Genomic DNA, 27,651 nt, shown 5'->3' with positions numbered 1-27,651 from the left:
AGCGACGAAGTTGTTCAGAATGCAGGTCTTGCAAACTTTTTAAATTAAAGAGGCCGCAAAAACCTGTAGCTCACCTGGAACACCAATAATTTCAGACACCCTGGTCCACGCTTCGTTTTTATGACCCCAAACGCAAACAGGGAAAGGTCATAAATAACTGGGAACCCCGCTACTATAGTTCCCAAACTGTGCATAACAAGTCCGCGTCGCATCTTAAATTGCGTCAGACACTGCCGATTGATTTTTCACAGCGTCTGCTATTTATTACATTCGCGTTGTGACGCCCCCTCCCACAGAAAATGAATGACTTTGGTCGACTTGCTACCGTAACACGTGAAAGGAAGTTGAATTATTTTATCTATGGTATTTTGGAATAGTACTTCCGGGTACATCCTGTTTATAAAGGTAATGATGATCAGTTATATTGAATTGTTACAATAACTCGAAATGTCATTATAGTATATTCCCCTTTCGTAGGCATGTCAAGCGAAGCTGTACTAACCGTACGTTTGGTGCGATCTTTCGAGCATTGCAATTTCAAACCTGTAGTTTTCTGTGGCGTAGATCTCAATCAAACAGTGGACGAATTCATTGCGCACGTGAGGAAAGGTAAGCTCTTAATATTCTTGGGGTCATGCGCATGCCATGACATGTTTTAAGAAACATATCTTCTTAACAGCTAGACAAGTGTTATTTACACCTGTTTTGCTATACTGTCTCCTTTAGTTATTTCTTCCAAAGATGGACTCCCTCCCCCCTTCAAGAAATTTGGATACGGTAATACTGCTATTATTGTTGTCCCTTTTGTTGTATTTTGTTTCAAATATTGCTATAGTCGGTACATTTTATTGGTAACTATCTATTTGACGGGGCACAAATACCTAGTACTGAATCAATTACCACTGAAGTACACAATTACGAACAAATCATGAATAAATATAGTCGCTACTTGAAAAAGATGCGCCATGATTCATTAATGATGAACAAACATGAGATCAGAATTTCACCTGTGTTACTCATGACTTGTTCCTTCAGTAGTTCATAGAAGTTTACAGAATTAATAGACATAGTAAAGTAACTGCTTAAGATGAAACATGCATCACGATTCATTAATGATAAATTAACATGAGTATATATACATAAGATTTAGTTTGAGTTTAATTAATACGCAAGTATAATACAGTACTATATTATTTGTTCTCAAATCCATCAAATAAAGTGTTACCTCTTATTCTTCAAGAGATCTTTGCAGGACAGACTTTTTCAATGCACCATATCACAAATGTTCTTCATAATGAAAATAAGGATCTGACTGTGGTGCAGTTGAGTTTTCAGTCCTGGTTTAGTTGTGGTAATTCTTTCAGTAATTGCTTCAGTATTTCACAAAGGTTTCCAGAATTATCAGATATAGTAACAAATACAGTTACTCCTTGGGATAAATATTGCGCCCCATTCATAAATTATGAGCAAACATGAGAACAGTATTTAACTTATGACTTGTTCCTCCAGTAGTTTACAAAGTTTTATAGAATTAAGATATAGTAATAAATATATTAACTGCTTGAGATAAACCATTTGTCATGATTCAGTAATGATGACATGAGATCAGTATATAACTAAGTTTTAGTTTGTGGTTAATTAATGCATACGTAATAGCATAGTACTATATTATTTGTTCCCCGTCAAGTTGAGTGTTACCATTTTGATTTATGTGATGCATTCACATGATACATTGCTCTTGTAGACACACTGAAGATCATTCACCAAGCACATGGTGCAAAGGTAAAATGCTATTTCTTTCACCAGGAAATGTTTTCCTATTTTATCCAGACAATATCTTAAGCTCATGTTTTGCAGTATATGCCATATTACTATTTTCTTTTTCAGACAAATGAACTGGTGATGAGTTTGGATGATGATGACAAGCTAATACTGAGGCAGGGAACCACCCTCAAATCATCAGGAGTAGGTGGGGCATCATTCACACCTCTTATACAAGCTTTGGTATATAACTTATTGCCTTTTTCTTCGTGTATGGATTTTTAGTATGCGTCGTTTCTAAATTAATAAATTCATGCACATTGAGAAATTGTAAAACGGGTAAACCAGTGCAGTCTACCACATTTTCTTCTTTCCCGTCCTGATTGCAGCCCATGAGACAGAGCTGGCCTTCTTTCACAATGAGGATTATGAAAGGTTTAAGGCCAACCCTAAAACGTTTTGGTGAGAGACCGCACTCATGAAAACCATGTCTGAAGTCATGAAAGATGAAGACACTGGTGCATTCGGAGATTATTTTTGAACATATATTTTTTTCCAGAGACCTCTTTCATGTACAGTAAAAATATTTAATCATCTCTTTGACTACTGGTTTATTATTGCCTTTAAAGACGGTGTGGATTTGGATCGTGAAACAAAGGAGGAGGTCGTTTTTTTATTTAAGTAGAAGCACTGCAGAGGTGTGTTACAATTCAGTAAACCACAAGTCATTTAATGCATGAAAATCAACATTCAATGTAACAAAATTGATGAAATTACATTTCATCTCTAATATTCGATTGGCGATTCATGTAAAGTTGTAGAGTGCTGCTTTTAGAAGGAAGTAATACCATCTAACTACATCACAACAGCTTTTCATAATTTTGGTTGTTGTTTCAAAGACAATAACCTTGGCAGCAGAACAGACAGCAGAATAGGTGTCTGACAAAGGCACTTCCATTTTGAGCATAAAGAAGGAGAACTTTAAATTTCCAAAAACTTGTATGTACAAATGCTGGTGACTCTACATCCTGGATTAATTTGAAAAGGCAACTGTCACACAGTGCTCACACCCTCTAGGCTAGAGTGGCACCCCTGTTGCTGAAAGTGTACTCGGGGGCCCATCTCCCAGCCCCTACGAATCCTTTCCAGGCGGTGTGAGACACAGGGCAGGGCTAGGCTGAGGCGGGCCACCAGCACAGCACAAGGAAGAATAAGCACCAGCACAAAGGTGGGTGGGAGGTAGAACCTGTACTGGGTTTTGTCAAAGGCGCGACCCCAGCCAAACATCAAGGTGTGCAGGATGGCAACTGTAAGGGCTATGCACCCCAGTTTGGACTGAAAGACATAGAACGAAGTAAATGAATCAGCATAACTATTCATAAAAAGTAAAAAACTAAAATATAGATGGAGAAAAATCAGTAGGAGATAATGAAGACCAACATGTCTTTATCAACATAATACAACATATCACCAGTCAACATTTTCATGTACTTGTGACACCTTGTTCTGTAGCTTGCATGAGCACAAATATTCACTTTATATTGCAAATATTTATTTTGACACTTGTTTTATATGGCACACTTTAAACTTCAATATACTTGTGCTCTTGTTTGGGTGAGGGTAATTTTCTACGTTTAAATGAGAATTAGAAAAGCATTTGTCCATCCATGTTCCATAGTTACATTGTGCATAGTGCCGGGTTGAGCTGAGTGGGAGTTTAAAACATAGAAACATGCACACTATGGGTGATCTAGAGTGAAGAATATTGTCCTTGAATATTCTCACAGTCCAAAGATATTCAGTTAGCTGAATTGCTGTCTCTAATTTGCCTACTTGGTGGGAGTGTGTGCCCTTTGAGGGGGTGCTACTCTGTAACGAGTCACTCCATGACCTAGACTGGAAAAGTAAGAAGGTTTGAAGAACAAACCCTGAACGTGAGCAGGATTACACTTTTCATAATAATTAGACTTCAGTGATGTCACCTGTGACTAGAAGCAGCAGCATGTCCTTCATGGTACAAACTGAGGTGAGAATGTCATTGAAAGCCATGGTTGTTATTGGCTCAGTTTACCTTTCTCTTGGGTTTGTCTGATTATTATACCATATATGGTATGGCTGAACAATTTATCAATTTCAAATCGAAATAATTTTAAATGGCGCAGTTAGCAAAACTGCAAAGGCTGCGATTTAGGATATGCCTTATACAGCACGTATGACCCAGGGTTTATAATTGTCATGAGTAGAGCTTTATAAGTTCATGCTGACCTCCTCGTGTGACAGTCATTCTGACCAATCAGAAGTGGCCCAAGGTGACTGCGTGTACATCCATAAACAGCAAACATGTCAAACCCAAGGAAAATGTTACATTCAAAGTGAGAAAAAACATTGATTCCGCTCCTGAGCGATAAGTGAATCAGCTACCTGTTTCAGGGTCAGATATTGTTTACAGTAAGGTTCTATTATAAGGGGTCCAAGCAGCAGTAGCTATAATACCATATGTAACGGTTTTCCTTACTGAAATAGTTTTATTTTTATTACTTTAAGGCAGTCAACTTTAGTGATAATTGCTTTATGTTTGATTGTTCTCTTAATTTAACCTTTGTTTACATGAGACATTCAGGAAACAGTTGTTTACTAAAGGTAAAAATGCAGTCAGGCACCGTTTGCAAACACAACACTTAAAATGTGGATGTAAAAATACCATGTTCAGGTCACTAGCAACCTGGCACTTGTTTGGCAAATAAATGAACATAAAACAATAATTTTAAGCTGTTTTGCCTTAAACATAGTACATTGTTGGGAGTAAATCAGGGAGCCAGCTTCTTGTGTATAATTAAAATTCCTTTTACTTGCAACGATAATCAGCATGAAGAGTTCTCAGGTAGCTGTGACTGTAAACTAGTTTGCACCTAATATACCCCAGTTTAGTCGGTTTTCAAGAAAATAGTTGCTTAATTAAAGACTTGAGGTAAAACTGAATTAAGGCAACATTTCTTTAAAAATCATCAATCTGCCCCCTCTTAGGGTTATTACTACTGAGGCAATCACCTTGTACATGGACATTCACTCAACACAGGATCTTATTGGGGAGGGCCTTACAGGGTATATACTGTAGGAGGGTATCGACCTGTCTGTATGTTGTATTTAGCTGCCTTTCGCTACCTGATGTTTGACTACACTGTATCGTGAATTACTATGCTGTACGATAAAGTCATTTTGTTGAACCCATTTTAGTGAAAGATTCTGCAAGTATATTCCTCACACTCAGTAACTTCATTTATATAAATGAATAAAAATGGATCTCCTTGGGTAAGGGTCCATTAAGCAAACAAATGATGGTTGCCCACCATACCTGCAGGTTCAAATTGTATCTTGTTATGGTTCAAAGGTTCACTGCTGACTCCATGTAGAATGGACCGATGCTGAAATTTGATTGGAAACATCGGCTTCTTGATTTCCCAAGCATACCTGGATGAAGCTGAACTCTCTCCAGTTGAGTGAGTTTCCAAGAGAGGGCAGGGAGGTGACTGCCAGCAGGGAAAGCAAGCCCAGTGCCAGGATGCCAAGAGAGACATACAGTTCCATCCTCCAGACTTCCTCTTCTACCCAGGAATTTTCCTGCCGCTCCTTCACCTATTGAAAACACACAGAAGTGCAGCTATTCAGCTATTCCAGCTATTCCAGCAACTGGAATGACCCTTGTCAGGGCAGACTCTGTATAAATTCACGTAACTTATTTGCAAAAGCTAACATGAGACCTAAACGCACATTATGATTACAAAATGATATACATCCCTGTCTTTCCAAACTTCCTGAGAGTTAGATACAATACATTGCTTTTCAAAGTTAAAATCAGACAGGAAAACATGAAACTCAGTAGGAGATGGGACATTTGGATGTATTTTGTCTCTTAATGAGTAAAAAAATGTACTCTGCAGTAATCATGCTGTTTCAAAACCACATGGGGTGGGAAGATCTTGAGTTCCCTGCTGGCCAAGAAAAGAAACCGATATATGGAGAAAGGCAAAGGAAGTTTCTCTATTGGAGAACAGTGACAGATTAAGATCTTCCTAAGTTTTCCGAACTTAAAGCCTATCACCACTGAATAAGACACACTACATAAATCTTTGGTAGCAACTTTGCAAAAATGCTTCCTGGATTTCTTGTCAAAAGCCCCTGGTGATGGACACCCTTACATTTATCTTGGCAGAACTGAAGTAGAGATAAACTTAGAATAGGTGCATCTGTATTTGCATTAGTCAGCTATCGGTATTGGCCGACAGAGCAACAATCGGCCATTGGTTAAAAATGGGGCGATATTTACCACCGATAATTCCTTTTAAAATGATAACCCATATTTCTTTCACACCCACATTCTAAACAGTTAAAATAATTCCACACAGCAGACATTTTTCAAAATTTTCTGCAAAAATTTCATGAGGAGTATCTACTAATAAACGTTAACACAACAAATTTGATTGGTCACCTGAAGGCGAGACAGTGAAGTTTCTGAAAAACAAATCCGTTCCAATAAAGGATGCTGCATTATTGCAGGATAATGTCTTTCAGTAATGGAAGCATTTGACAGCAAAAGAAAAAGATATTACTTGGAAAATTACTGATTTTCACATTTGATGATCAGCTCTTCTCTGTTATAAATATGATAAATATGTAAGATGTACACAGTTATAACAGAGTGCCACAGTGTTTTCTTACCTAAAATATATTCCAAAAATACGAAAAAAGTAATTTTTTTTTTTATTTATTTATTTGGGTGGAGTCTCCCTTTAAAGCTATTTAAGCAGAACCTCCCAAACAACCGGTATCGGTGTCAGATTTCAATGATTCCCTATTGGTATCAGCCAGAAATTTTCTTATTGGTGCTTCACTACTTGGAGGTTACACCTCAATAAGCTGTACAAAGAAAACCCAAAATTGATTACATTTGGTGTTCTGCATTATATGACATACTATGCAAGGGAAAGAAGGATAAAGCTCATAATCTAGTGAATTGCTTTACTTTTATTTTATTATTAGTGAAGCAACAAGAAATGTTAATGTACATTTTGCTTAATGAAACGAAGTATATCTATGTATTTAGTATATAGTATGCTTCAAAGCAGTATACAGGTGAGGAAAGAGCAGTGTTAGCATCTCTAGAACAGTTTGGGTAAAAAGACCAACAGTGATATGGTTAGTCTGCCAACCATAGGATCCGAACCCACAACCTTATCGACATGGACACCAATTTCTAACCCATAGAGCTGCACGCCATTTCATATGGCCATATCTATAAACACATACAACTATTAAATAATCTAGGAGAGTATCCTCGCACCAAGTGATTATTATGTGTAAACAAAACCTTATTTGATAATGAAAGTTTGCCAAGAACGATCTTCAGGAAAGGTGCTAATTAAACTGTCAGACAAGCCAGCACTGCAGCATACAGCAGGGAATGAGCCCGAACCCCTCTGCAAGATCGTGTGGGAGTGTGAGAAAGCTGGGACAACTTCTGGCCGGAAGGCTGCCGTTAATAAGCATCCAGCATAAGCTTAGTCAACATGAGGATAAAAAGCAGTAGGAGAAAAGGTAAACAAAACGGAAAACATCAACAACACTTCCAGTCATGCATTCTGGAGGAACAACCTGCTGGCTTAAAAAAAATTTTAAAAAAAAGGAGAGTGGAAGACAAACTTTAAATGATTGGCAAAATCATTTTTCTTTATGATTCCTAAATAAAGAATAAAGAATTTATGCCTCTTGATGACAGGTTGTATGTGTATTATTATTATCACATGATTATACTATTCGATTTGCTTGCTCATTGTTATGCTTATTCTATTTATCCTGGCATTCAACAGTTCATACATTAGCTATATTGATAAAGTGCTCAATGCATTCTACTACAGGGAAAGTTACCACATCTAAACCAGGACTGAGAACCCTCAACTGCAGTGCAATCGGGCCCCTATTTTCATTATGAAGAAAGTTTGTGATATGGTGCCATGAAAAAGTCTGTCCTGCAAAGATCTCTTGAAGCATAAGAGGCAACACTTTACTTGATGGAGCACAAATAATATAGTATTGAAGAAACAAGTAATGAATAACACAAGTGAAATACGGATCTCATGTTTCTTCATCATTAATGAATCGTGACCCATCTTTTATCTCAAGTAGCAACTATATTTGCTCATGATTTTTCCATAATTTGTACTTCAGTAGTAACAGAGTTATTTACGTATTTGTTTCCTGTCAAGTGAAGTACTACAGAGTAAGATGCCCCAAATGATTCATAACATCACGTTCACTAGGTTCATATTAGTGAGTGTGGCACACTTATTTACCAAATGAGTACCATATACGAGTACCAAATGAGTATCATGAACCTCTCCCATGATCTCCAACCACCTGGGCTCGGATATGATCACTGATCATGTGATCCAATCTGTGATTCTTTTTCTTAAAGATTCTACTTTGGTTCTTTATGTTAAATGAAATATGAACTGTTACACCTTAAATGCATTCCTATTCTAGAACCATTAAATGCTTCACTTTTTAGTTATCAACAGTGAAATCAAAAGGGAATTCTCACCTGCTTGAAGGCAGCATTAAGCAGCGCATAACGTGCAGACCTGCGCATGGGCAGGCACAAACTATACACAGCATGCAGGGCTGCAGAGAAGAAGCTGAGTAACCCAAGTTGTTTCCGCATACACAGCCAGCGATCTAGCCAGTCAGGGAACTGCTGGTACTTAGTGCCCCGTCGCAGCTGCTGGACAGAAGCCAGGAGGCCTGGAAGATATACTAAGCCCAGCATCACCAGGGACACCGAGGGAAATGTCTCATTGACAGTTTCCACTGGAAGCTTGTAGAAGACATTTTGGCCTTTGACGACATAAGGCAACAGAACACTGCGGACAAAGTTGTACATGTAAAAGAGAGAGAAGAGCCCAATCCAGCAGAGGACAGGGGTACTCCATGAGGGGAAGAGGCGGAGGGGCACGTTCTCAATATTCCGGGCAGACGAAAGGCAACCCATATCCACAGGAATGAAGCCCATCGTACGGGCCAGAATTATCACTGTGTTTTTGGCCTCACAACTGTCACTGCAGATCAAGACCTAAACAGAAGGGCAGGCTGTAACTCTTCCATCAGAAAAATAACATGGCAGAGGAAACAACAATTTCAACACTGAAAAACGTGATTAGTATTTGCCAGATATATTTCAAATGCTGATACTTTCCAACTGATTTTATGTTTAACATGATACTTAGATCATAGTTTCAAACTTAATTAAAGGTCTGAGCTGCCAGCAGGTTCAGTACTATTTTAAATAACATCTACTATCAGCCCAACCTTAGCAGTCCCTATCATAGCCATGATTAAAAGAATGTAGCAACATTAATTTGTTTATTGCAATTCAGCAATATAAGCTATAATTTGATTTTCATTTTGACTTACAGAATAGAAGTAGAATGCTCTTACCTGTTTGTTGCCATCATGTGGTCTGTTGAGCAAGGCCCAGGCAGATACTACATTAAAGCCCTTGACCACTGTGCTCTCTGGGAAGACGGTGGCTAACAGCTCAGCATTTGAGGGCCGATCATGGTTCAGCTTTGAACTGTTGCTGACATCTACCAGCACCTTGCCTGCAAGCACCCCCTTCAGGGAGACCAGTGTAGAGTAATGCTCAGGGAAGAGGGCTACGAATATAACATGTGCCTGTGTACTTGCCTCCCAGTGAGAGGTGACTTCCACCTCCTCTGGAAAGAGTCCGGTGCTGCGCTTGGGATCGCGGCTTCCCACAACCACACGCACACCTGAAGCTACCAACCGCCATGCCAGTGAGCGTGAAAAGTCTCCTGATCCCAGAATACCCACTGTACAGCTGCCCAGATCACAGAGTGGTTGGTTGGGCCCCCTCAAGTCTCCCAGTAGGGGTTTTCTCATCTCCCCTTGTGGCATCCTGACAGAGTAAGAAGGGATAAATAACATTACAGAACACCACTGAGCTTTTTGATTAGATCCTATTCAGGAATTTTAACTGAGCTCCATAAAACTAAAATATTTTGAAGATGATAAAAATAACATACAAAAAAACTTTCATACAATGATACTGCTGTACATTACTTTAAAATGTGCAAAGTAACTAACAATATTAATAGATAATTAACTTGTAGTCAAGAACTATAGCTGTTTTTTTATTTCAGTGTTTTGCTAAAGATCTTGTCAAATGAATGCCCTTGAAGAAAATACCAAATAGCCAAACGTGTTACCTTGGAAAAAATTTTCCAAAAAAAAAGTGAGAGAAAACGTCCAACAACTCAACGCTGGTAACTGTGCACAGGGAGGTTAAAACTGAAAACTCGAAGAACATTTAACGTACGGCGGGAGGCAGAGAACAGTATCTGAAGAGGCAGATAAGAAGTAAGGCTAGGAGAACCACCCACTTCCTGTTTAAATGCTTTCAAAAATAGGTTACATAAAAGTCTTTATTTCAGGAAAGTTCATACAATTGGCATTGTTCATACAACTGTAAGAATGCAATATCTCTACTGTAAATAACAATTGAATCCGAACTGTATATGTTACAACCGTGTGCTAAATTCTCCATAAACACATGTATACCTTAAGTTCGTAAAAATAATACAAAAACCACGCATAAAAGCATCGAAACGGTTATCATTTCCGACCAGTTTCGAAACACATTTTTATGTTATTGTTTTGTCGTATTAATTGATTATGATTCGTGAGAGCGCATGATTATAAATTCGGACCAACGATTTCTAATACTTTAAAAGGGCTTTAATTTTGAAATTACTCCCGGGTGCACCGGAAGGTAAACCTTCGATTTACTTGTACCCTTATAAATTACAGTAAGGAGAATAATGAAAGATTCTGCAACAGCATGTTACAAAAACAGGCCACACGCGTGTCTCTTGTGCATTACATGCCACAAATATGTCATGTCCCTATTTCTACAGCTTGTATCACTCACGTCCCGAATGGGTTTATCACCAGGCTTGGGGAGTGACTGAATGCATGAGACTAGGTTACGTATTCGCAATACAATAAAACAACACTAATCTATTTTGTTACTGTTACGGGGGGGAACACTAATCTATTTTGTTACTGTTACGGGGGGGGATATGTAATCATATTATCGATACATTTTGAATCAACGGGGATTATTACGAGGATTACACTAAACAAATGTTAAAACGAACAAAAACTTTTCAGCAAGTACAGTACAGTACACGTGCACACAACACCTCTCTCAAGAAATCACTCTTCACCATGACAGCCACTACAAAAAATGCTTTTACTGCGTGGAATTTTACCACTGTTTATATCGTTGCAGATGTGTGTCTGTGTCTGTTTGCACGTGCCGTCGTGTTGCAATGTCCACGGTTTTAATGGTAAAAAATAGACATGTGTTCGTATGATTTTTGTGATCCGGAAAACGCGGGACAAATCAAACACAGACAAATGAAATGAAAATTGTCGGTAAAACGCGAAATCTAATAACATGTAACATGTTCTAGTTCAATTAATCAAAGGCCATTATAAATTATTGTGAATGTCAGTTATCCTCTGTGGTTTCATTAATTGATTCCTAGGTTTTTATAAAAATCCTAATGTCAAACAGTTAATAGACAGCATTTAGATAAAATGCAAAGGTATGGAGCACAAAGGTTAGTGCACAGCAGGGGTGCTGTGCCAACCCAGAATAACCCAATTAAGTTAATGATATTTTAGGACCTCTAACTAACTTTCCCTCCTATTAGAATTTGTTGCAGGTGCTTCAGTTGGTAAATGATTTCTGTACCTCATAACTGTGTAACCCTGCAGCTTCATCCCACATTTATTTTCAGGGTTGGCTTGTGTGAGATGCACTCTGGTTTCCACACTGAACAGAACGTTATAATAAGATTTAATTTCCATGTTTAACAGGAACTGGGTCAAAACAAACACAAAGAAGCTGTTTATGTGAATGTACCCCTGGAAAATCAGTCTGGGGGGTTTGTGCCCCAGGCTCAGCTCTTGTCTGGGAGCCTATGATTTCTTCCCTCACTCCTGCCCCTGGCTCCCAGATTCCCCCGGTTTGTAGTTATTATACATTTATTTGATATGTTAGATAAAGGATTTGAACTGCCATAGTACCTAGAGAAAAATTGTGTGACTCTTAGTAATGCACTTTGTCTTTTCTATTAAATATTTCTCTTATGTTTGTGATGTGTTTGAATGGAGTTGTATAGCTCTTCCTCTGATGCATGGGGGGGGGGCATCCAGCCCCAGGCCCATTACTTTAGGGGGATGTAGCCAAATTTTCCCAAGTGCTCCTTTTGTTAACAGACGATCACGCTAAATTTGTAACAATTTACCAAGAACCAGTTGGCTCCTTGGTAGTTGTAAGCTTATATCATGCCAAGTGCCTCGCTTGTATGCCGCTGTGGACAAAAGCCGTGGAGATGTAAGGCAGCAGCAGTACTCACTGCTCATTATGCCGCCCATTTCTGTGACAGGCACTCTGATACTTTACTTTCAATTAATTATTATGCAAATTAAGGAAATATAGCTATTCTTGGTATTATACTGCATTACTGTGGAATCAAATGGACGCTCATAGGTTTTCAGAACCTGGGCAAATACCAGTATGTGTCGAAATTTCTTGAAATGCCTTCAGCTAATCCACCCGCTACAACAAAATTTGTGAAGTTCTTAGAAAAAAAACCCAACTGGCTAGTCATTTTCATGTAAAGTTTTTTTTATGTTTTGTCTGAAATCTGGCACCAAAATGTACAGCTTTCCTGTTTGCATTGTGAAGCATTCTCGACAAGCAGTTGTTTTGTCTTCAACAATCACTCTCCATTTTTATTTTTGAAAGGCGTACTTTTCTCTGTTGGTATGTTCTGTCAGTCTGTGGAAACAAGGCACGTAATGTTCCAACTATAAAGTATAAATGAAAAACAAAAGAAGCAGTAAAACCGAAGGTCACAGGCTGTCAGCTCCTTCTCATCATTCTGCCTTTGCTGCTTGTGGAAGGTTAAATCCTCCAGGCAAGCAGCTGCACTGGTACTGCTTTCACTTTTTTCCTTTCTTTTATTGATGGGCAAACAGAAAAAGGTGATTTACCTAAATATGAGATCAGTATAAACCTTGTGTGTGTGTGTGTGTGTGGGGGGGGGGGGATTAGGATTGGTGCAGGTCACTGAGTACCGCTTTTTGATCACCAACAATAGTAATGAAATGAAAGAAAATGGTGTGGTAGTGGTTGCAGCTCAGACAAGTGAACCTGAAGCTTATGTTTTTAAAGCTAGAAAATTATTGTCAAATTGCTGTTTTTCTAATTCCACCCCTTTAGACATACTATTTCTGATAAATAGGAAATTTTACATTCAGGTTCAAACTTCCATTCATAGCAATAGATAAAATACGGGTGCTTCTCTACTGTATTTATGAATGAGTTACATTCTGTACGGCCATTCGTAACTTGAAATGTTCGTAAGTCGTTATTCAACATCATTTTAAGGGCAAACGCAAGTACAAAGAACTACAATGCTGAGAGTTCGCACGCTATGCTGCTGCGCTGTGGGAGTAGTGGCCAGAAGTCGTACTAGGTGGGAAATTATGTTGCGGACAGGAAACGGGAGCCCAAGGAACACAATTTGGACTTACAGTCCTCTTCGTTCGTATGTCTGAAAGTTCGTAAGTTGACCGTTTGTAAGTAAAGGAGCGTCTGTACCTATATATTTTAATATATATTATTATACCATCCATCCACCTTCCAGTTGCATATCCTAGACAGTGTCATGAGTAAAATATATAATTTTTCCCCTTAAAATTCAATTTATCATTAAATACATATATGTCTATAAACATAGTCAACAGCTGCTGTTGCCAGTTAGTGGGAAAAACATCTGCCAAGGGGCCTGTGTTAGAGTGACAACCTTGTCAATACCTTCAATTCATTGAAGTTCATTGTTCCATCCGCTGGGCAAGGATTTTTTTTTTCTAATTTAACACTGGGATTGGGGAAAGGTAATAAAAACCAATTATTGAGTGTTTTCACTGTGTGCTTTCACTTTAATATATTCTGCAGATCTGAGCTGTGCATTATGTGAGTATTTGAATGCATATGTATGTTTGTATGTGCATTTTAAGATGGAAATAAAACATGTCTTTTGTGTATAATATTGTATGTACTTCTAGGAATATAATAAAGCTGGCTGTAAATCCGGCTATATCTTTTTTGTTATATTTGCATTGTTACAATAGTTACATTAATTGTACCTACATAATGCCTTTAGAATGCATTCGTAGAACATCCAGTATACCTTTACAATGCATTCATAATGCATTCATAGAACATTCATTTAAGTATATCGTAACATCCTAACATACCTTAACATCTTTATTATACATTAATAACAAACATTATATAATAACAAGCATAATCGTATATGGACGTATGATGAGTCATAATATTTGTTATTCTTTCATGATAAAGTTGTTTCCTTAGATCAAACAATTGTTGTAAAGAATCAGATTGTGCTTGACCTATTATATCTATGATCTAGCCTATTCAGACAACCATTCTATTTAATAATAATTAAAAGTGTAATTTTGTTTTGTTTAGCTCTAAGACACACGTGCAGATCCCATACCCTTCCCTGGACCTAATGACCACTTTGTTTCCTTTTTTATTCCACCTGTACAACAGCCAAAATGCTTGTATTGTCTTCCTCTCCATTGTTTTATAAAACCTGTTCCTGTTCCGTCCTCTTGTCCCCTAATCTATTTGCAATCCTGGTTGGGGAAAGTTTTACAAAAAATGAACGAATAAATCTTCATAGTTTGGAAGGTGTTTAATTAAATTTAAACTCTTATTAATTACTCCTTGTTTGAGGCAGTCTTAAGGGCTGCAAAGTAGCCATTATCTTTGTCAGATAAATACATCTGGTGTTCTCTCGCTCTATAAATCATCACAAATCTGAACCTTTGCATAAGGTACCATGTCGAGTTAATACCAGATGGATATAGCAAAGACTTTTTCTCTTCATTTGTTGTTATCATCGTGACAAGCCATGGTGGCACCAGAAGTAACCTTTCCATAAAAGAGGTGTCAGTCACCATTATCCTTTTGCACAACCATTAGTTGTGTTACATAAGTTGGACATTTTGAGCTACATTGATCTGCCAGATCCAATATTTCAGCTCAAGGATTGTCTTTTACTCAAATCATTCTCTCTGTAATTCCACACAACTGATAACACCATGAAAACTAGAAAGTGTGCTGCACCTTTATATTATTTATATTCTTGATATGTCAACACTTCCAGTCTCTGCAATTGCTAGAATTCCTGGATGGATCAACTGGAAATGAAAAAACCAATAAATGTGTTTTTTCTTGAATCTTCTCATCATAATTTTCACTCGTGATATGTAACTCTGAACATACACATTAATTCGTTGCACATTCCACTGCTATGTGTTTGCAGAATCTTATGTTATTCTTAACATAAGGCCGTTCTGCCTGTGTCATCTTCCATGTATGACCTTACCTCTAGTTGCCTGGCGATTGGAAGAAGACTCGGCACTGGCTTGTCATCCTCCCTGCTCTACAGTTATTTCTCAGATCTTATGCTTGGGACAGTGTGACTTTGCACTTAACCATCTCTGGCACTTAACCATCTCTCCTATTTGACTATCCCTGCTGGCCCCTGGAGGATGGGCTCCCCCTTTGAGTCTGATCCCTCCCAAGGTTTCTTCCTTCTTGGGAGTTTTTCCTTGCCTTTGAGTTACTCACTGGGGGCTTTGGGTGCGGATGCTGTAAAGCGCTTTGAGACGATGTAATGTTGTGATAATGTGCTATACAAAAATTAATTTGTTGTTGTTGTTGTTGTTATTTTTTATGTTTATATGTACATTCTATTAATGACTCATTTGCGCTATTACTAACATTTTCCATTACATAAGATGCGGTTACACTTGATGTATTTATATAAAAAATTTGCACAGTGACAATGGAAACGTTTTCAGCTTTCTTTTCATCATTGATTTCAGCAAAGGTAAATATGAATATTGAAGCACAGAGAGGTCTTTAGTAACTGTAGAGAAATATTACATCTATCAAAAAGGTTACCATCAGCTCACAGCTCTGTCCTTGCTGATTAATATTAGTCTAGCAACAGGCCACTGAAATCTGCTCACCCGTTCCCCCCATGTACTGTTTCCATGTAGGTGACCTCATACAATCTACTGAACCCACGGGCTCCTGTAAATCACTACCTATTCCTTCACAGAAAACTTGCAAAGGGAATCATGCCTAATTTAAAACAGAATGGGTTGTAGCTCGATTACCTTTTGGAGCATGCCTGGATCTCAGAAAAATAATCAGGCCAGGTTATGACTGTCACGATCAGGGAATACAGGTGGCGGCGATCGTGCCAGAAAACAGGCAAGGGAAGCCAGGTACGGGGAATAACGGGGTTTTATTAAGGAAACGAGGGTTAGGGAGCATCGGACAGGGATCGACAACGAATCCACAATGACGGACAAGGCAAACAGGTAAGACCAGGACTTAAATAAGACAAGACCAATCAAAATAAGTGAACACAGATGGAGACGATCAGGGAATCACACGTGGGTAATCAGGGGCGTGGCACACACGAGGAGCGTATGAACCGGGTATCACAACGACAAGACTGCAAACCTGGCTAAATTACTTTCTGTCATATCTTTGTCAGGGCACTGTTGAGGGAGCCAGAAGGCACCAGGGAGTAACCAAGAGTATTAGTCTTCTGGAAACGTCCATTTTAGGATGTGACCCCATGAACACATCTGCAGACAATCACCTGCTCATTGGGCATTATTGGAGTTTGCAGAGTACATGGCACTTTTTTTTATAATTTTTATATTTTTTTAATCTTGAACTTGATTGGTGACAGATTCAGGCTATTTTGGACCTATGTTTGTTGTTGCTTCTGTGGGGATGCATTTGGATTTGAAGACCACTGTGAACCATATACAGACGCTCCTCTACTTATGAACTTTCAACTTACGAACTTTCAGACATACAATCGAAGACGACTGTAAGTCCAAATTGTGTACATTGGGCTGCCGTTTTCTTTCCGCAACATCATTATTTTTTTCTGCTCACCAATTCCGCCTAGTAGTTCTTTGTACTTGCATATACCTTTAAAATGATGTTGAATAATGACTTACGAACATTTCAAGTTACGAACGTATCTCGTTCGCAAGTAGAGGAGCGTCTGTACTTACCTCTGAAATTCTCCATAGTTTGTTGCCTTACATTTTTAAAATGCTTAATCTATGTCAAAATCATACCTGGCAGTTCTTTGTGACTGCCTATATGCATAAGAACACAAGAAATTAACAAATGAGATTTGTCTCAAATTTTTGTTGCTTTCTGCACATGTGCTTGGAAGCCCTATCTGACACTTCATTAGAATGTCACCCAAAGAGATCTATTGTGAGAACTTTAGTGTTCACATTCAGAGGAATATAGTTGCTTCAGAAAAAAAACAGATTCAATCATTCCTGTGCAGCAGTGTTTCCTAGAGCAAGACACTGAGGTATTATATATGTTGTTTTTCTGTAATGTTCATTGGAATCCTAATTTTAGAAAAGACTGTAAAACTGTAAAACTATGCCTGAATGCCCTTGTCTGCCTGGAGAGAAGTAAGCAAACAAAGGGGCTTTTAGGAGATCAGAAAAATAATTCTTTCCAAGCCATGAAACGTCACATCACAGTGACACCTGGTGGCCGAATGCTGCTTAATAAAGCACAATTTTTCAAGACGATCTGCCTAAAAGATTCAGCGTGACACCACTGGAACACTGTTTTGGAGAAACAGAATGACTGTAGTGTTTTTAACTAAATATTCAAACATTGATTTCATAACATGACATTCTGTTGGGTCTTATGTAATTCTTTGCTTAGAAATTGAATATACTGTATATTCAGGCAGGCTTTATTGATGAGAAACATAAGGCTTTATAAGTTAATGTGACCAATGCCAGTTGGGGGGAGTATTTCAGCAATGGATAGGGGATGAGATGGGCAGCACTGTATTTGGTATCACTACCTTGGGGAAGAAGCTGCTGCTGAACCTGGCAGAAATGCTTTGGATGGTCGTGTACCTTCTGCCAGAGGGGAGCAGGATAGATAGTCCATGGGAAGGGTGTGAGTGTGGGGGTGGGGCTGGTTCTCCACACTGCTGGAGGCTTTATGGGTGCAGTGATTGAAGAATGTGTCCTGGATGCAGGGGAGGGAATTCCCAGTGATTTTTGTCCTGTTCCATGCACTATCGACTGCAGGGACTTGTGTTCCTGGACTTTCCATACCCAAGGCAGACAGTAATGCAGCTGCTCAGAGCACTCTCTACAGTGCCCCTGCAGAATGTGGTGAGGATGGGGGTGGAAGTCTTGCACTCCTTCCTCAAGAAACGGGGATCCCATTGTGCCATATTGACTAAAGTAGTGGTGTTGAGAGTCATTGATAGAGTGTTGTTAGGATGAGGTGTCGACAGTTATGTTTGTTTATTGAAAGGTTTTCATTTTTTCATTATCAGTTATGATTTGTAGGGAATATGCATGTGAGTTTGAAGAATTATCAAGTTTAAGAAATATGATCTGTTCAACTGCTTGGGCTAAGACAGTTTCTCCTCAAAAAGTCTCCTGATTTTTGTGAATACTCTCTCACAAGGCTCTGAGGTTATTAGAATAGAAAGATGTTTTTGCCGACTGAAACAGATCAGGAATTATTTCAAAGTGTCTGGCCCAGTCATGTCCTCTGGGCAGATAGTGTCCTTCGCGGCGGCACCAGCAGAGTCACTCAGAACCACGATGGCTTCAGCCACTCTGCTGTCAAAAAAAAACAGAGACTTCGTCCTTAATGTCACAGTCCTGAGGTGACAATCTGCTGATTGCTGACAAGACCTACTTCTGCATGGAATGTTGAATGAATAAGGTAACATTTGCCCATTTCTGGAAGGTGATATTCACCGTACTTTCTCAGATTTGGGTCTGGCTGTAGTATTCGATTGCGACAAGGCTCAACATCTTCATCGCTAGAACCAGCCATTTCACCAATTCCATTCAGTCATTCATATCTCCGCCCAGGGACGGATTACGGACCGGGCCAGCGGGGCCGCTGCGCAGGGGCCCTTGGGGTGCAGGGGGCCCGTGGGGCCCCTAGCCCAAAACAATTTGCAACGCTTATCAACAATGTATTTTCGTTTGTCTATTTTAGAGGGCCTACATTCTTTGATCCTCTGCCTACAAGGGCCCCTGACCCTATAGGGAGGGCGTTTGGCTGCCAAGGGCCCTTGAATTGTGGTGGTTGTAGTGGTGGTGCTGGAGGTGGTGCTGGTGGTGGTGGGGGGGGGGGCCTCGTGAACGTTTTGCCTAGGGGCCCACACAACCCATAGTCCGTCCCTGTGTCCGCCTCTGTGTTATCCTTTGCTATGTCAGTGTCATGGAGAGAGGAACAACGCAGGTGCAGCCTTGGAGCAGGTACAGTATGAGGGGGTTTTATTAAGGCAAACAAAACAGGACCATGCAGGGTGTAACAGGGAACTAACGGCAGAGGAAGACATGGACCAAATACAAGGTGGTATTGGAGCAAAGAAGCAGGGATCACACAGGCAGCAACATGGGTAACGACAATGACTGAACTGGGCCTGAGGAGGTACAAGTCTAATGACTGCATAGCGAGCAACAGGCATGGCTCATTACGCTCATGTCAGGGAGGAGATGGGGGTGCCAGGCAGGCACACGATACTCAGCTGGTGTATGTGCTTCTATGGTCTTATTTTCAGTATAACTTTCTGTTCGAAATTAATTGAGTCAATCAGCTTTAGTCTGATTTCATTTTAAATAAAACCCTCTTCTACATCTTGTCAGTCCTTAGCACAGCACTTTCTGCAAAATAATTGAAGACAGGACATTTTCAGTTATTAATTTCTGCTACTGATTAAATTTCCCCTTCCTTGGGCAGAAATGCACACATCTGAGGTATAATTTCAAAAAATCTTCTTCACATGACAAATTATTTTAGTTAGAAGAGCAAAAATACGTTCCTTCATTGAGACGGCACGTGACGCCTGCGACCCGATTTATGTGATCATAAATTTAAATGAGTCCTTATTTTACGTCATATAGTCTCATCCCTCCCTGCTATGATTTTCTCAGTATAGTTTAAAGTGATTTTCATTACTAAGATCCATTTTTTTTTATCGTGGAATATGAGTAACATCAATCATGTAAAGAAACATTTGGAAAATAAATATATAATTATGAAATTAGAAATTCATGCTGAGATAGTATGGGGCAATATGTGATTAGAATTAGAGAAATCAGAAATACAATTCAATAAAACAATAATCTAGATCCAGATCAATTTAATGCCATATATTGGATTTATATAACATATAATGGTCAGGTATGTAGTTTTACCTTCTGATATTTTTCAATTTGTTAACTGAAAATTGGTTGAAATTTAATTTTACACAACAGTTATTTCTTTAGAATAAGAAACAAGAAATAAACTTCCTGTTTTGGGCAGACGTGACATGAAAAGCCAAATCCCATCACTTTATAAATTAAAGATTAATTATTATTAGGTCTATTTAAACAAACTTAATTTGCAACAATTTTTACTCTGGTCTTATTACGTGAGCGTGTCTTTTATCTTTTCACCTGGATACGATCCCTTAGCGCTTCTTTTTTGCCTCAGCATCACCATCTTTCGCTGCTACAGTATGTCATGTCAAGATTATTTTACGTCTCTCTCTCTCTCTCTCTCTCTCTCTCTCTCTTTCTCTCTCTCTCCCCATCTCTCTCTCTCTCTCTCTCTCTCTCTCTCTCTCTCTCTCTTTGAAATGTGGCGTTTGTAGCGCATCTTAAACAGCACAAGGCAGAAGGGGTTTACATTGAAAATAATTCCATTTTTGGGAGAAAAACACAATACATTACGTTCATCCACTTTCTTTCTACTGGAATTTTGATGCACTGAACATTCCACCATTACTTCCCAAAGCAAAGCAGACTTTCTAGCGCTTTCTCCTCGGTTCGTCCAGAGGAAGCCATTCGCTGCAGCTGCAGGTATCGTCATGGTGTTGGCTATCATTATAGTATTACTACTCCTGTTCGAAACTTCAAAGACTTCGGCTCATTATGAGATGATGGGAACCTGTCGAATGATCTGCGATCCATACAACCCTAAATCCAGCTCTACTGCCATGGAGGTGATGCAGGATCTGAGTGTCATCCCGCCAACCTACGTTCAGGGAACTAGAGGTGAACCAGGGCGACCGGGGAAACCGGGACCTCGGGGTCCACCTGGCGAGCAGGGTCCGCCCGGTCCAAAAGGACCACCGGGAGAGAGAGGCGAATCGGGGAAGCCAGGGTTTACAGGTCTAACTTCGGGGACAGCGAAGACGGAAACGGGGGACGTTAGTGCAACAGTGTTCGGAACAAAAATAGCTTTTTATGTCGGTCTGAAGAACCCTCACGAAGGTTATGAAGTTCTCAAATTCGACGATGTAGTAACAAACCTGGGAAACCATTACGACTCGTCCACCGGAAAGTTCTCTTGCCAGGTGCCTGGGATTTATTTCTTCACATACCACGTTTTAATGAGAGGAGGCGATGGGACCAGCATGTGGGCAGACCTTTGCAAAAACGGACAGGTAACTGTTCATGCTCAATCTTGCCAAAAGTGTATCGCGACTGGATGCGTAACTCTAGTAGTAGTAGTAGTAGTAGTAGTAGTAGTAGTAATAATAATAATAATAATAATAATAATAATAATAATAATTTGCACCATCCAAACTAAGACATGTGGAATATTGCCTACATTAACTTTAATTTCCTTTGTACTTTAAGAACTTTTTAAGTTCAGGTTATGAATGAAAAAGATTAAGATAAGCCTACTAACATTTTAAAAGCTGGGTTAATTCCATTGAACATATTCTCTTTCTGAAACATTTCTATGAAAGGCATTTAGCGGAAAATATGTCACTATAGGAAACTGCTCATTTGAATATTTGGTCAGCACCTCGAAACTGCAGTCATTTTTCATCGGTTATCATATGCAAGGCTCCAGATTACTTTAAAATATTTATCATTCGCGTCTTGCCGATTTTATAATTTAAAATGTAACCCTATCATGCATTTTTTTAAAAACTGAGTTTGATTTCACAGGTCCGTGCTAGCGCCATTGCCCAGGACGCTGATCAAAACTATGATTACGCTAGTAACAGCGTGGTCCTGCATCTGGACTCTGGGGACGAAATATACATCAAACTGGATGGTGGCAAAGCTCACGGAGGCAACAATAACAAGTACAGCACGTTTTCGGGCTTCATTTTGTATCCTGACTGATGATATCGCCGACATCTCAGACTCTTACAAGTTAATGTGCTCGTGAACAAAATGATTTATATCTAGGCTATTATCTGTCTACAGAATTTTTTGGGGACAGTAACACATCACATGCGTTTCTTGTCCACTGGTACATGCAAAGACATAGTTTTGAAATCAATATGTTTGGTTGTGGTAATTTTTGTTTTGGTATAATGTGGTGTGAAAACGAAAAAGCAACATATGCAAAATATAGGAACTAATTATACAAATGTAAAAACAAGGAGATGGATAATTTTAATGTATAGCCTAATACCTCATGTGTAGTCAATGTGACAGATAAGTCAGGTAGATTGTCTGCGTTATTACATTATTGTCCGTAAAGTGTTCAAATAAAATGATGTTATTGGAGTTTATTTTTATTTATTTATTTTTTTGATATTTTAATTTATTGGCTTGCCTGTATTAAATCAGTGATTCATTTAAATCTTAACAAATGCTAAGTTATACACAAAAATATAGAGGGAAGCATAGAGGTAACATGCATTGTAGATGTATTTATTTATTTATGTATTAATTTATTACTTTCTTATTTTTCTTAATATTTAACTATATCATTCTTTTTATTTTATTAAATGTACATTAAACACATTTTCCTCAGGAAAAAGTACCATTATTACCATATTAAGCTTTGTTCTTTTTAAAACTAAAGAATGTATTGAGTCGGTCAATTAGTCGGTTCTGAATCACGGCAACCTTTATTGTGCTTTTTTGTAAGTAGTAGACCCATAGTTAATAATGTCTTAACATGACCATACTTCAGCTTCTTATGCAAACTTCCAGTTTTCACCTTGGCAAATGGGAAGTGATGTTCCAGCCACTAGGTTACATTTGCGAAGTGGCAGCATCAGACAGTCCAGTAAGGGTTGTATTTCTCATTGCTACCACATTTCACGCAAAGCTGTGTTTCTGTCTCATTGGATGTGGAAATGATTACAAAGATAAGGGGTGGTGTGTGGTTCAGTGGGTGAGGCCATTGTGCTTGTGATCACAAGATTTCTCCTTTGAATAATATCCTCAGCAGAATAGTCACATTTCTGTTGGGCCTCTAAGCCATCCTTAACCCCCTGAAATGCTCCCAGGATACTGGATAATTGGCTCCCCTGGCACTAGCACCCAAAACTCCACTTTCAACTGTATATATGTCTGTGTATCTCATAGGAGCACAAGATGGGAAGTGCAAAAAAGCATAGCAGTGTACCTGCAAATGGCAAATAAAGCAGAATTTCTACCTGTGGAATTTAGGACCGGTGACTCTCTCTTGCACAGATCTCTGAGGGAATTTAGTAATATTTACCTTTTTAGCACAAAATGTCGGTCTTTTAGAGTTGGAGTTGGCTCCCAGTAAATTTGTATCTTGTCTTTTTTATGGACAGGATGTCAAAGTTCAGTATGTTTCATTCTTTAATGCATTTGATATTCAATCCCATTTCAATTTTGAAACTTGAAAGCTTGAAAAAAATTACTTGATTTTAGCTGACAATAAAAGCCAGAGGCTATGGGCAATTTCATTTAGTACAGACGCTCCTCTACTTATGAATGAGTTACATTCCGAATGGCCGTTTGTAACTTGAGATGTTTGTAAGTCGTTATTGAACATCATTTTAAGGGTATACGTAAGTACAAAGAACTAGGATGCTAGGAGTACGCACAGTACGCTGCTGCGCGGCGGGAGTAGCGGCCAAAAGTCGTACTAGGCAGAATTGGTGCGCATACATTTTTTTTAAATGTTGCAGACAGGAAACGGGGGCCTAAGGAACACGATTTGGACTTACTGTCCTCTTCATTCGTATGTCTGAAAGTTCATAAGTTGAAAGTTCGTAAGTAGAGGAGTGTCTGTACTAGCTACTGTCTCTTGGCCAAGTTCAGCAGTGAATGAATACATCTATTTGTCACTCCTTTTTATTGGTTATATCAAAATTTAACTAGATGTTTGTCTCTGTGATACCAAGTCTGTGGTATCAGTAGTGGAAGAGCTTCACATTCCTAGTCAGTCTCCCCATTCTCCGCTTGAGCCAGGAGCTCTGGGGGCTTGGCATGACATATTGGTTGGGGTTCTCCATGGCTTCACTGCAGGGACTCTCTGTTGGATCCTCAAAGCCAGGCCAGTCACACCCTAGCAGAAGTGCCACTGGTAATTGTGACAAGCCACTGTCCTAGGGGGTCTGCAAAGTGTACTGTAGCAGCAGGGATAGTTATCACACCCCACGTGGACAGGGAAGGGAGGCCTCCCTCTGTGTGGCAGGAGGGTCGGGCTAGGTTAATGATTCTCCTAGAATCAAGTAAGGCCAGGGTGACCATGAGGATGTGAACCATTTTCATCCCAGAGCTAGCCAAATAGGCTTTGGGTCCAGTGCACACACTGGGGAAGGGGAGTATGGGTTCATCCAACAGAAAGATGTGGTTCTGGGTCTGTCAAGGCTCTTCACAATGGTCTTTCTTGGGTCCTTGTCATTGTTGCAGTCATTGGTCACTGTTGCAGGGTTGCTGGCAGTTTGTCTTGTCTTTTAGGAACAAGATCATGGCAATGGCTCAGTCCCCGACATGGCCTATTTTTGGTAGGGGTTGGTCGTCTGCCTGGCAAGCCACCGTTTGGCACAGGGAAAGGGACTGCAAGAAGCAGTCGAGGGGCTCTGTTTTTTCAACTTGATGTATGGCGCTCCATTTGCAGTCATCACTAGGGTCTTTCTATGGAACTGGAGTGCCGCAGATATGTGAGAGCGACTCAGCCTTTGAAGGTGTCATAATCTTGGAAGGCCAGCCAGGACAGCAAGCTGTAGATAGTATGTGCTTCCCCTGTAAGACAGGCACCAGGACTCAGTCCTAGACTAGGTGCAAGCCACCATTCCCTCTTGAGTCCTCTGAAATACAGAGAGATATGCTTCAATGTCATCCCCAGCAATGAGCTTAGTAAGAATCAGGTGAATGGTATGCTGGGTTTCTTAGTTTTTCTGTAGCCCAGGACAGGGATGGACTGAACTGTCTGTCAAAGTTGGGGACCAGAATCAAAGCCCACAGGCCTGGAGGTGTGAGACCACAGGGCCATCCACTGAGACACTGCATCAATACTACTGACTCTTTTCCACTGCCACCAAGACCTGAGTCTTGTCCAAGCCATACTGCAAAGGGGTGGTTCTCCATTGTAAAGTATGCGAGCCGTACCTGAGCTATAACCATGCTGACATGGCCCTGCTTACTAGCAGGACTGAAAGCGTGACCAAACTGAGCTGGTTGCACCAGCACCATCTGATTGGTCTAAATGCATGGAGATACCAGTGTTCTGCACGTGGATTATTTGAAAGAAAAAGGGTATATTCTGTAATTTATTCATTATTAGTAGTATTATACATCTCGATGTATTGATGCATTCCTGATAACTCAGAACATGAAAATCTCCTGCTTCCTAATTAAAAAAAGTACTATAGAACTACAAAATGGATTCATAATGCAAATTTACGCAAGTGAATGCTATTCCTGCTAGTGTTGGATGCTTGCATAACACAGCGATTCTCACAGATGTGCTAGAAAATTAGGATATTGTAAATCACAATGCGCATCGTGTGAACACTAAACAAGCGTCTCTTCGGTTTTATGTCGCTGTCGCTCTCCAAACCCAATAATACCTTCTGCAGTGGAAAACCAACGCGAGCTACAACCATGCTGGAACTAGTTTCTCTTCACGGTACAGCTCAGGTACAGCTTGGTTCCTGAATACCAGTGGAAAAGCATCATGAGTAGTAATGATCTTCTCCGTATACCTATTAATGCTTTCATACATTAACTATTAATAATTAGAGTTTGCATTTGAGAATTGTTTCATTAGTTTTATCATCAAGTTGGAAATATATCTTTTATTGTCACTTTTATTTTCTCTGCCACCTTATCTGGATGTCCCTCAACCATATTCAAAGCAGATAAACATACTTCTGCTGCTTTTGACCTGTGGGGGGCACTGATTATTAAGGTTAAAGCCATGTAAACTGTTATGGTGGTACTGATGCATATTTCTCCAAAAGCAACTTTTTCTTTCTGAAAATCAAAAGTTTAGCTCATTTACACTTTAACACATTTAACGTCACTATAACAAGCATCCTGAACATAAATGCAGAAGAAAATGTCTGTCCCTCTATGAAGGTCCTGAACTGTATGGCCATTACGTGCAAGCTCTTTATTTCCCGATGGGGTGGGTGTCACTTGCCTTTGCCCCAGGCCTCTGGGTGGTGGAACGTGCTCGCTCAGCGGTCACTGACCAGCCCATGTGCTGTCAGCTGCATGACAGGCGCGAGGAGACGGTCAACACCATGGAGGCAGAACTCAGGAACCCACCATCTGTCCCTCCATTTCACCAGGACCTCCTTTGACCTGAAGCTGTCGGGCTATACGTCAGTTTTCCAACAATTAAAGGCTAGTGCTGCAGCGTTAACATTCAAAAGTCATACTGCACTATAGCAATTTAGCCCCAATGTTCTATGACCATATGAAAACAAGTCTCTAGGATCAGAGATTTTAATGGCACTGAAATATTGTGGAATAATAGAAAATGGCATTAAATATATAAGTATGACAATTAATTAAACCCGTACTCAGACTGATCAGGGGTCTGATGTCAACACCAATGAACACATTTGTTTGTCCTCTATTTCAAGTCCGTCAATGGCTGAGGTTAGTAGTTCCATCTGTAAGCATATGTGAGACAAAGATACTTTTAGACAGTCAAAAAGAAAAAAAAATATCCTCAATCCTAGAACAAAATTTGTTAGATTTATAAATAAATGATAGCTACAACCACTTACGCATTTTTAAAATAGTTTTTCTGCTATATTGTTCAATGGTCATTTACACAGATATGTTATATGTTTTATATTGCTTGTTTCTCTAAGTGTGGCATGGTAAGCCCTTGGATAGCATTGTGGCCAGACATCTCAGAAACTGTGTATTTGTCCCACCCTTTCTGTGTGTGGAGATTCCATGTGTGCATGTGTATGTGTGGGCAAGGGGATAATCCTCAATCCAAAGAGATGCTGCTCAGATAAACTGGTGTCTCTTAATTGTGTGTGTGGGGTGGGGTCTGTACACAATGACCCAACTTTTCTTTGGGGATAGGCAGCTCCTGAATGAAATCTTCAGGAATGTCTTAGTCTTAAACCCCAAGATTTTAGGTGTGGAGGTTCCATCAATGATATTTGTTTGGTTTTTACATTCAGCACTGAACCCCTGCCCCTGCATCATGGTACTCCCACAATATTGCCAGGGACATTTCCCTATGATCTATACTCAAACTTATGCCCTTGGTTTGCATGCTCTCCTTCCATTTGTGTGGGTAATTACAAATAATATAGTATACAGATAATTAAGTATGTTTCCTATTATTATATGGAAGCAATAGACTCATATAATAAATTGCAACAAGAAGGAATTGACTATGAAACACATAAT

The 27,651-nt window shown here is 39.5% G+C and overlaps 3 protein-coding genes across 4 annotated transcripts; 2 read left to right on the top strand and 1 right to left on the bottom strand.

The window, feature by feature from the left end:
• Window positions 1–289: 289 nt before the first annotated feature.
• c1h2orf76 (chromosome 1 C2orf76 homolog) lies at window positions 290–2,357 on the top strand. Of its 2 annotated transcripts, XM_049006036.1 has the most exons (6): window positions 290–405; window positions 478–609; window positions 727–777; window positions 1,745–1,782; window positions 1,888–1,969; window positions 2,151–2,357. In XM_049006036.1, the coding sequence occupies exons 2-6, from the start codon at window positions 480–482 to the stop codon at window positions 2,225–2,227; spliced, it is 378 nt and encodes a 125-aa protein (XP_048861993.1). In that variant the 5' UTR covers window positions 290–405; window positions 478–479; the 3' UTR covers window positions 2,228–2,357. The 2 variants fall into 2 exon arrangements, with proteins under 2 accessions (XP_048861993.1, XP_048861991.1); XM_049006034.1 differs by having other exon boundaries at window positions 335–609.
• A 64-nt stretch (window positions 2,358–2,421) lies between these two features.
• steap3 (STEAP family member 3, metalloreductase) lies at window positions 2,422–10,201 on the bottom strand. The gene is made up of 5 exons (XM_049006006.1): window positions 10,041–10,201; window positions 9,250–9,730; window positions 8,357–8,884; window positions 5,230–5,394; window positions 2,422–3,096 (listed from the first exon to the last, which is right to left on the bottom strand). The coding sequence occupies exons 1-5, from the start codon at window positions 10,139–10,141 to the stop codon at window positions 2,815–2,817; spliced, it is 1,557 nt and encodes a 518-aa protein (XP_048861963.1). The 5' UTR covers window positions 10,142–10,201; the 3' UTR covers window positions 2,422–2,814.
• Window positions 10,202–20,900: 10,699 nt separating this feature from the next.
• On the top strand, window positions 20,901–22,419 carry c1ql2 (complement component 1, q subcomponent-like 2). Its single transcript, XM_049006038.1, has 2 exons — window positions 20,901–21,482; window positions 21,997–22,419. The coding sequence occupies exons 1-2, from the start codon at window positions 20,904–20,906 to the stop codon at window positions 22,174–22,176; spliced, it is 759 nt and encodes a 252-aa protein (XP_048861995.1). The 5' UTR covers window positions 20,901–20,903; the 3' UTR covers window positions 22,177–22,419.
• The last annotated feature ends 5,232 nt before the right edge of the window (window positions 22,420–27,651 follow it).

The sequence above is a fragment of the Brienomyrus brachyistius genome, chromosome 1, assembly GCF_023856365.1.
Source record: "Brienomyrus brachyistius isolate T26 chromosome 1, BBRACH_0.4, whole genome shotgun sequence".
In the NCBI taxonomy this organism is placed as follows: domain Eukaryota; kingdom Metazoa; phylum Chordata; class Actinopteri; order Osteoglossiformes; family Mormyridae; genus Brienomyrus; species Brienomyrus brachyistius.
Note: the sequence above shows the minus strand (reverse complement) of the source record. Positions and strands in the feature narration are given on the sequence as shown.

Excerpts from the sequence above, each read along its gene's own strand:
- c1ql2 (XM_049006038.1), top strand. The coding sequence starts at position 20,904 with ATGGTGTTGGCTATCATTATAGTATTACTACTCCTGTTCGAAACTTCA. Across the intron at positions 21,483-21,996 it reads ACCTTTGCAAAAACGGACAG|GTCCGTGCTAGCGCCATTGC; the intron begins GTAACTGTTCAT and ends TTGATTTCACAG.
- steap3 (XM_049006006.1), bottom strand. The coding sequence starts at position 10,141 with ATGTTCTTCGAGTTTTCAGTTTTAACCTCCCTGTGCACAGTTACCAGC. Across the intron at positions 9,731-10,040 it reads TTTGGAAAATTTTTTCCAAG|GATGCCACAAGGGGAGATGA; the intron begins GTAACACGTTTG and ends TTACTCTGTCAG. Across the intron at positions 3,097-5,229 it reads GAGAGTTCAGCTTCATCCAG|TCCAAACTGGGGTGCATAGC; the intron begins GTATGCTTGGGA and ends TATGTCTTTCAG.
- c1h2orf76 (XM_049006036.1), top strand. The coding sequence starts at position 480 with ATGTCAAGCGAAGCTGTACTAACCGTACGTTTGGTGCGATCTTTCGAG. Across the intron at positions 610-726 it reads CATTGCGCACGTGAGGAAAG|TTATTTCTTCCAAAGATGGA; the intron begins GTAAGCTCTTAA and ends TGTCTCCTTTAG. Across the intron at positions 778-1,744 it reads CTTCAAGAAATTTGGATACG|ACACACTGAAGATCATTCAC; the intron begins GTAATACTGCTA and ends TTGCTCTTGTAG.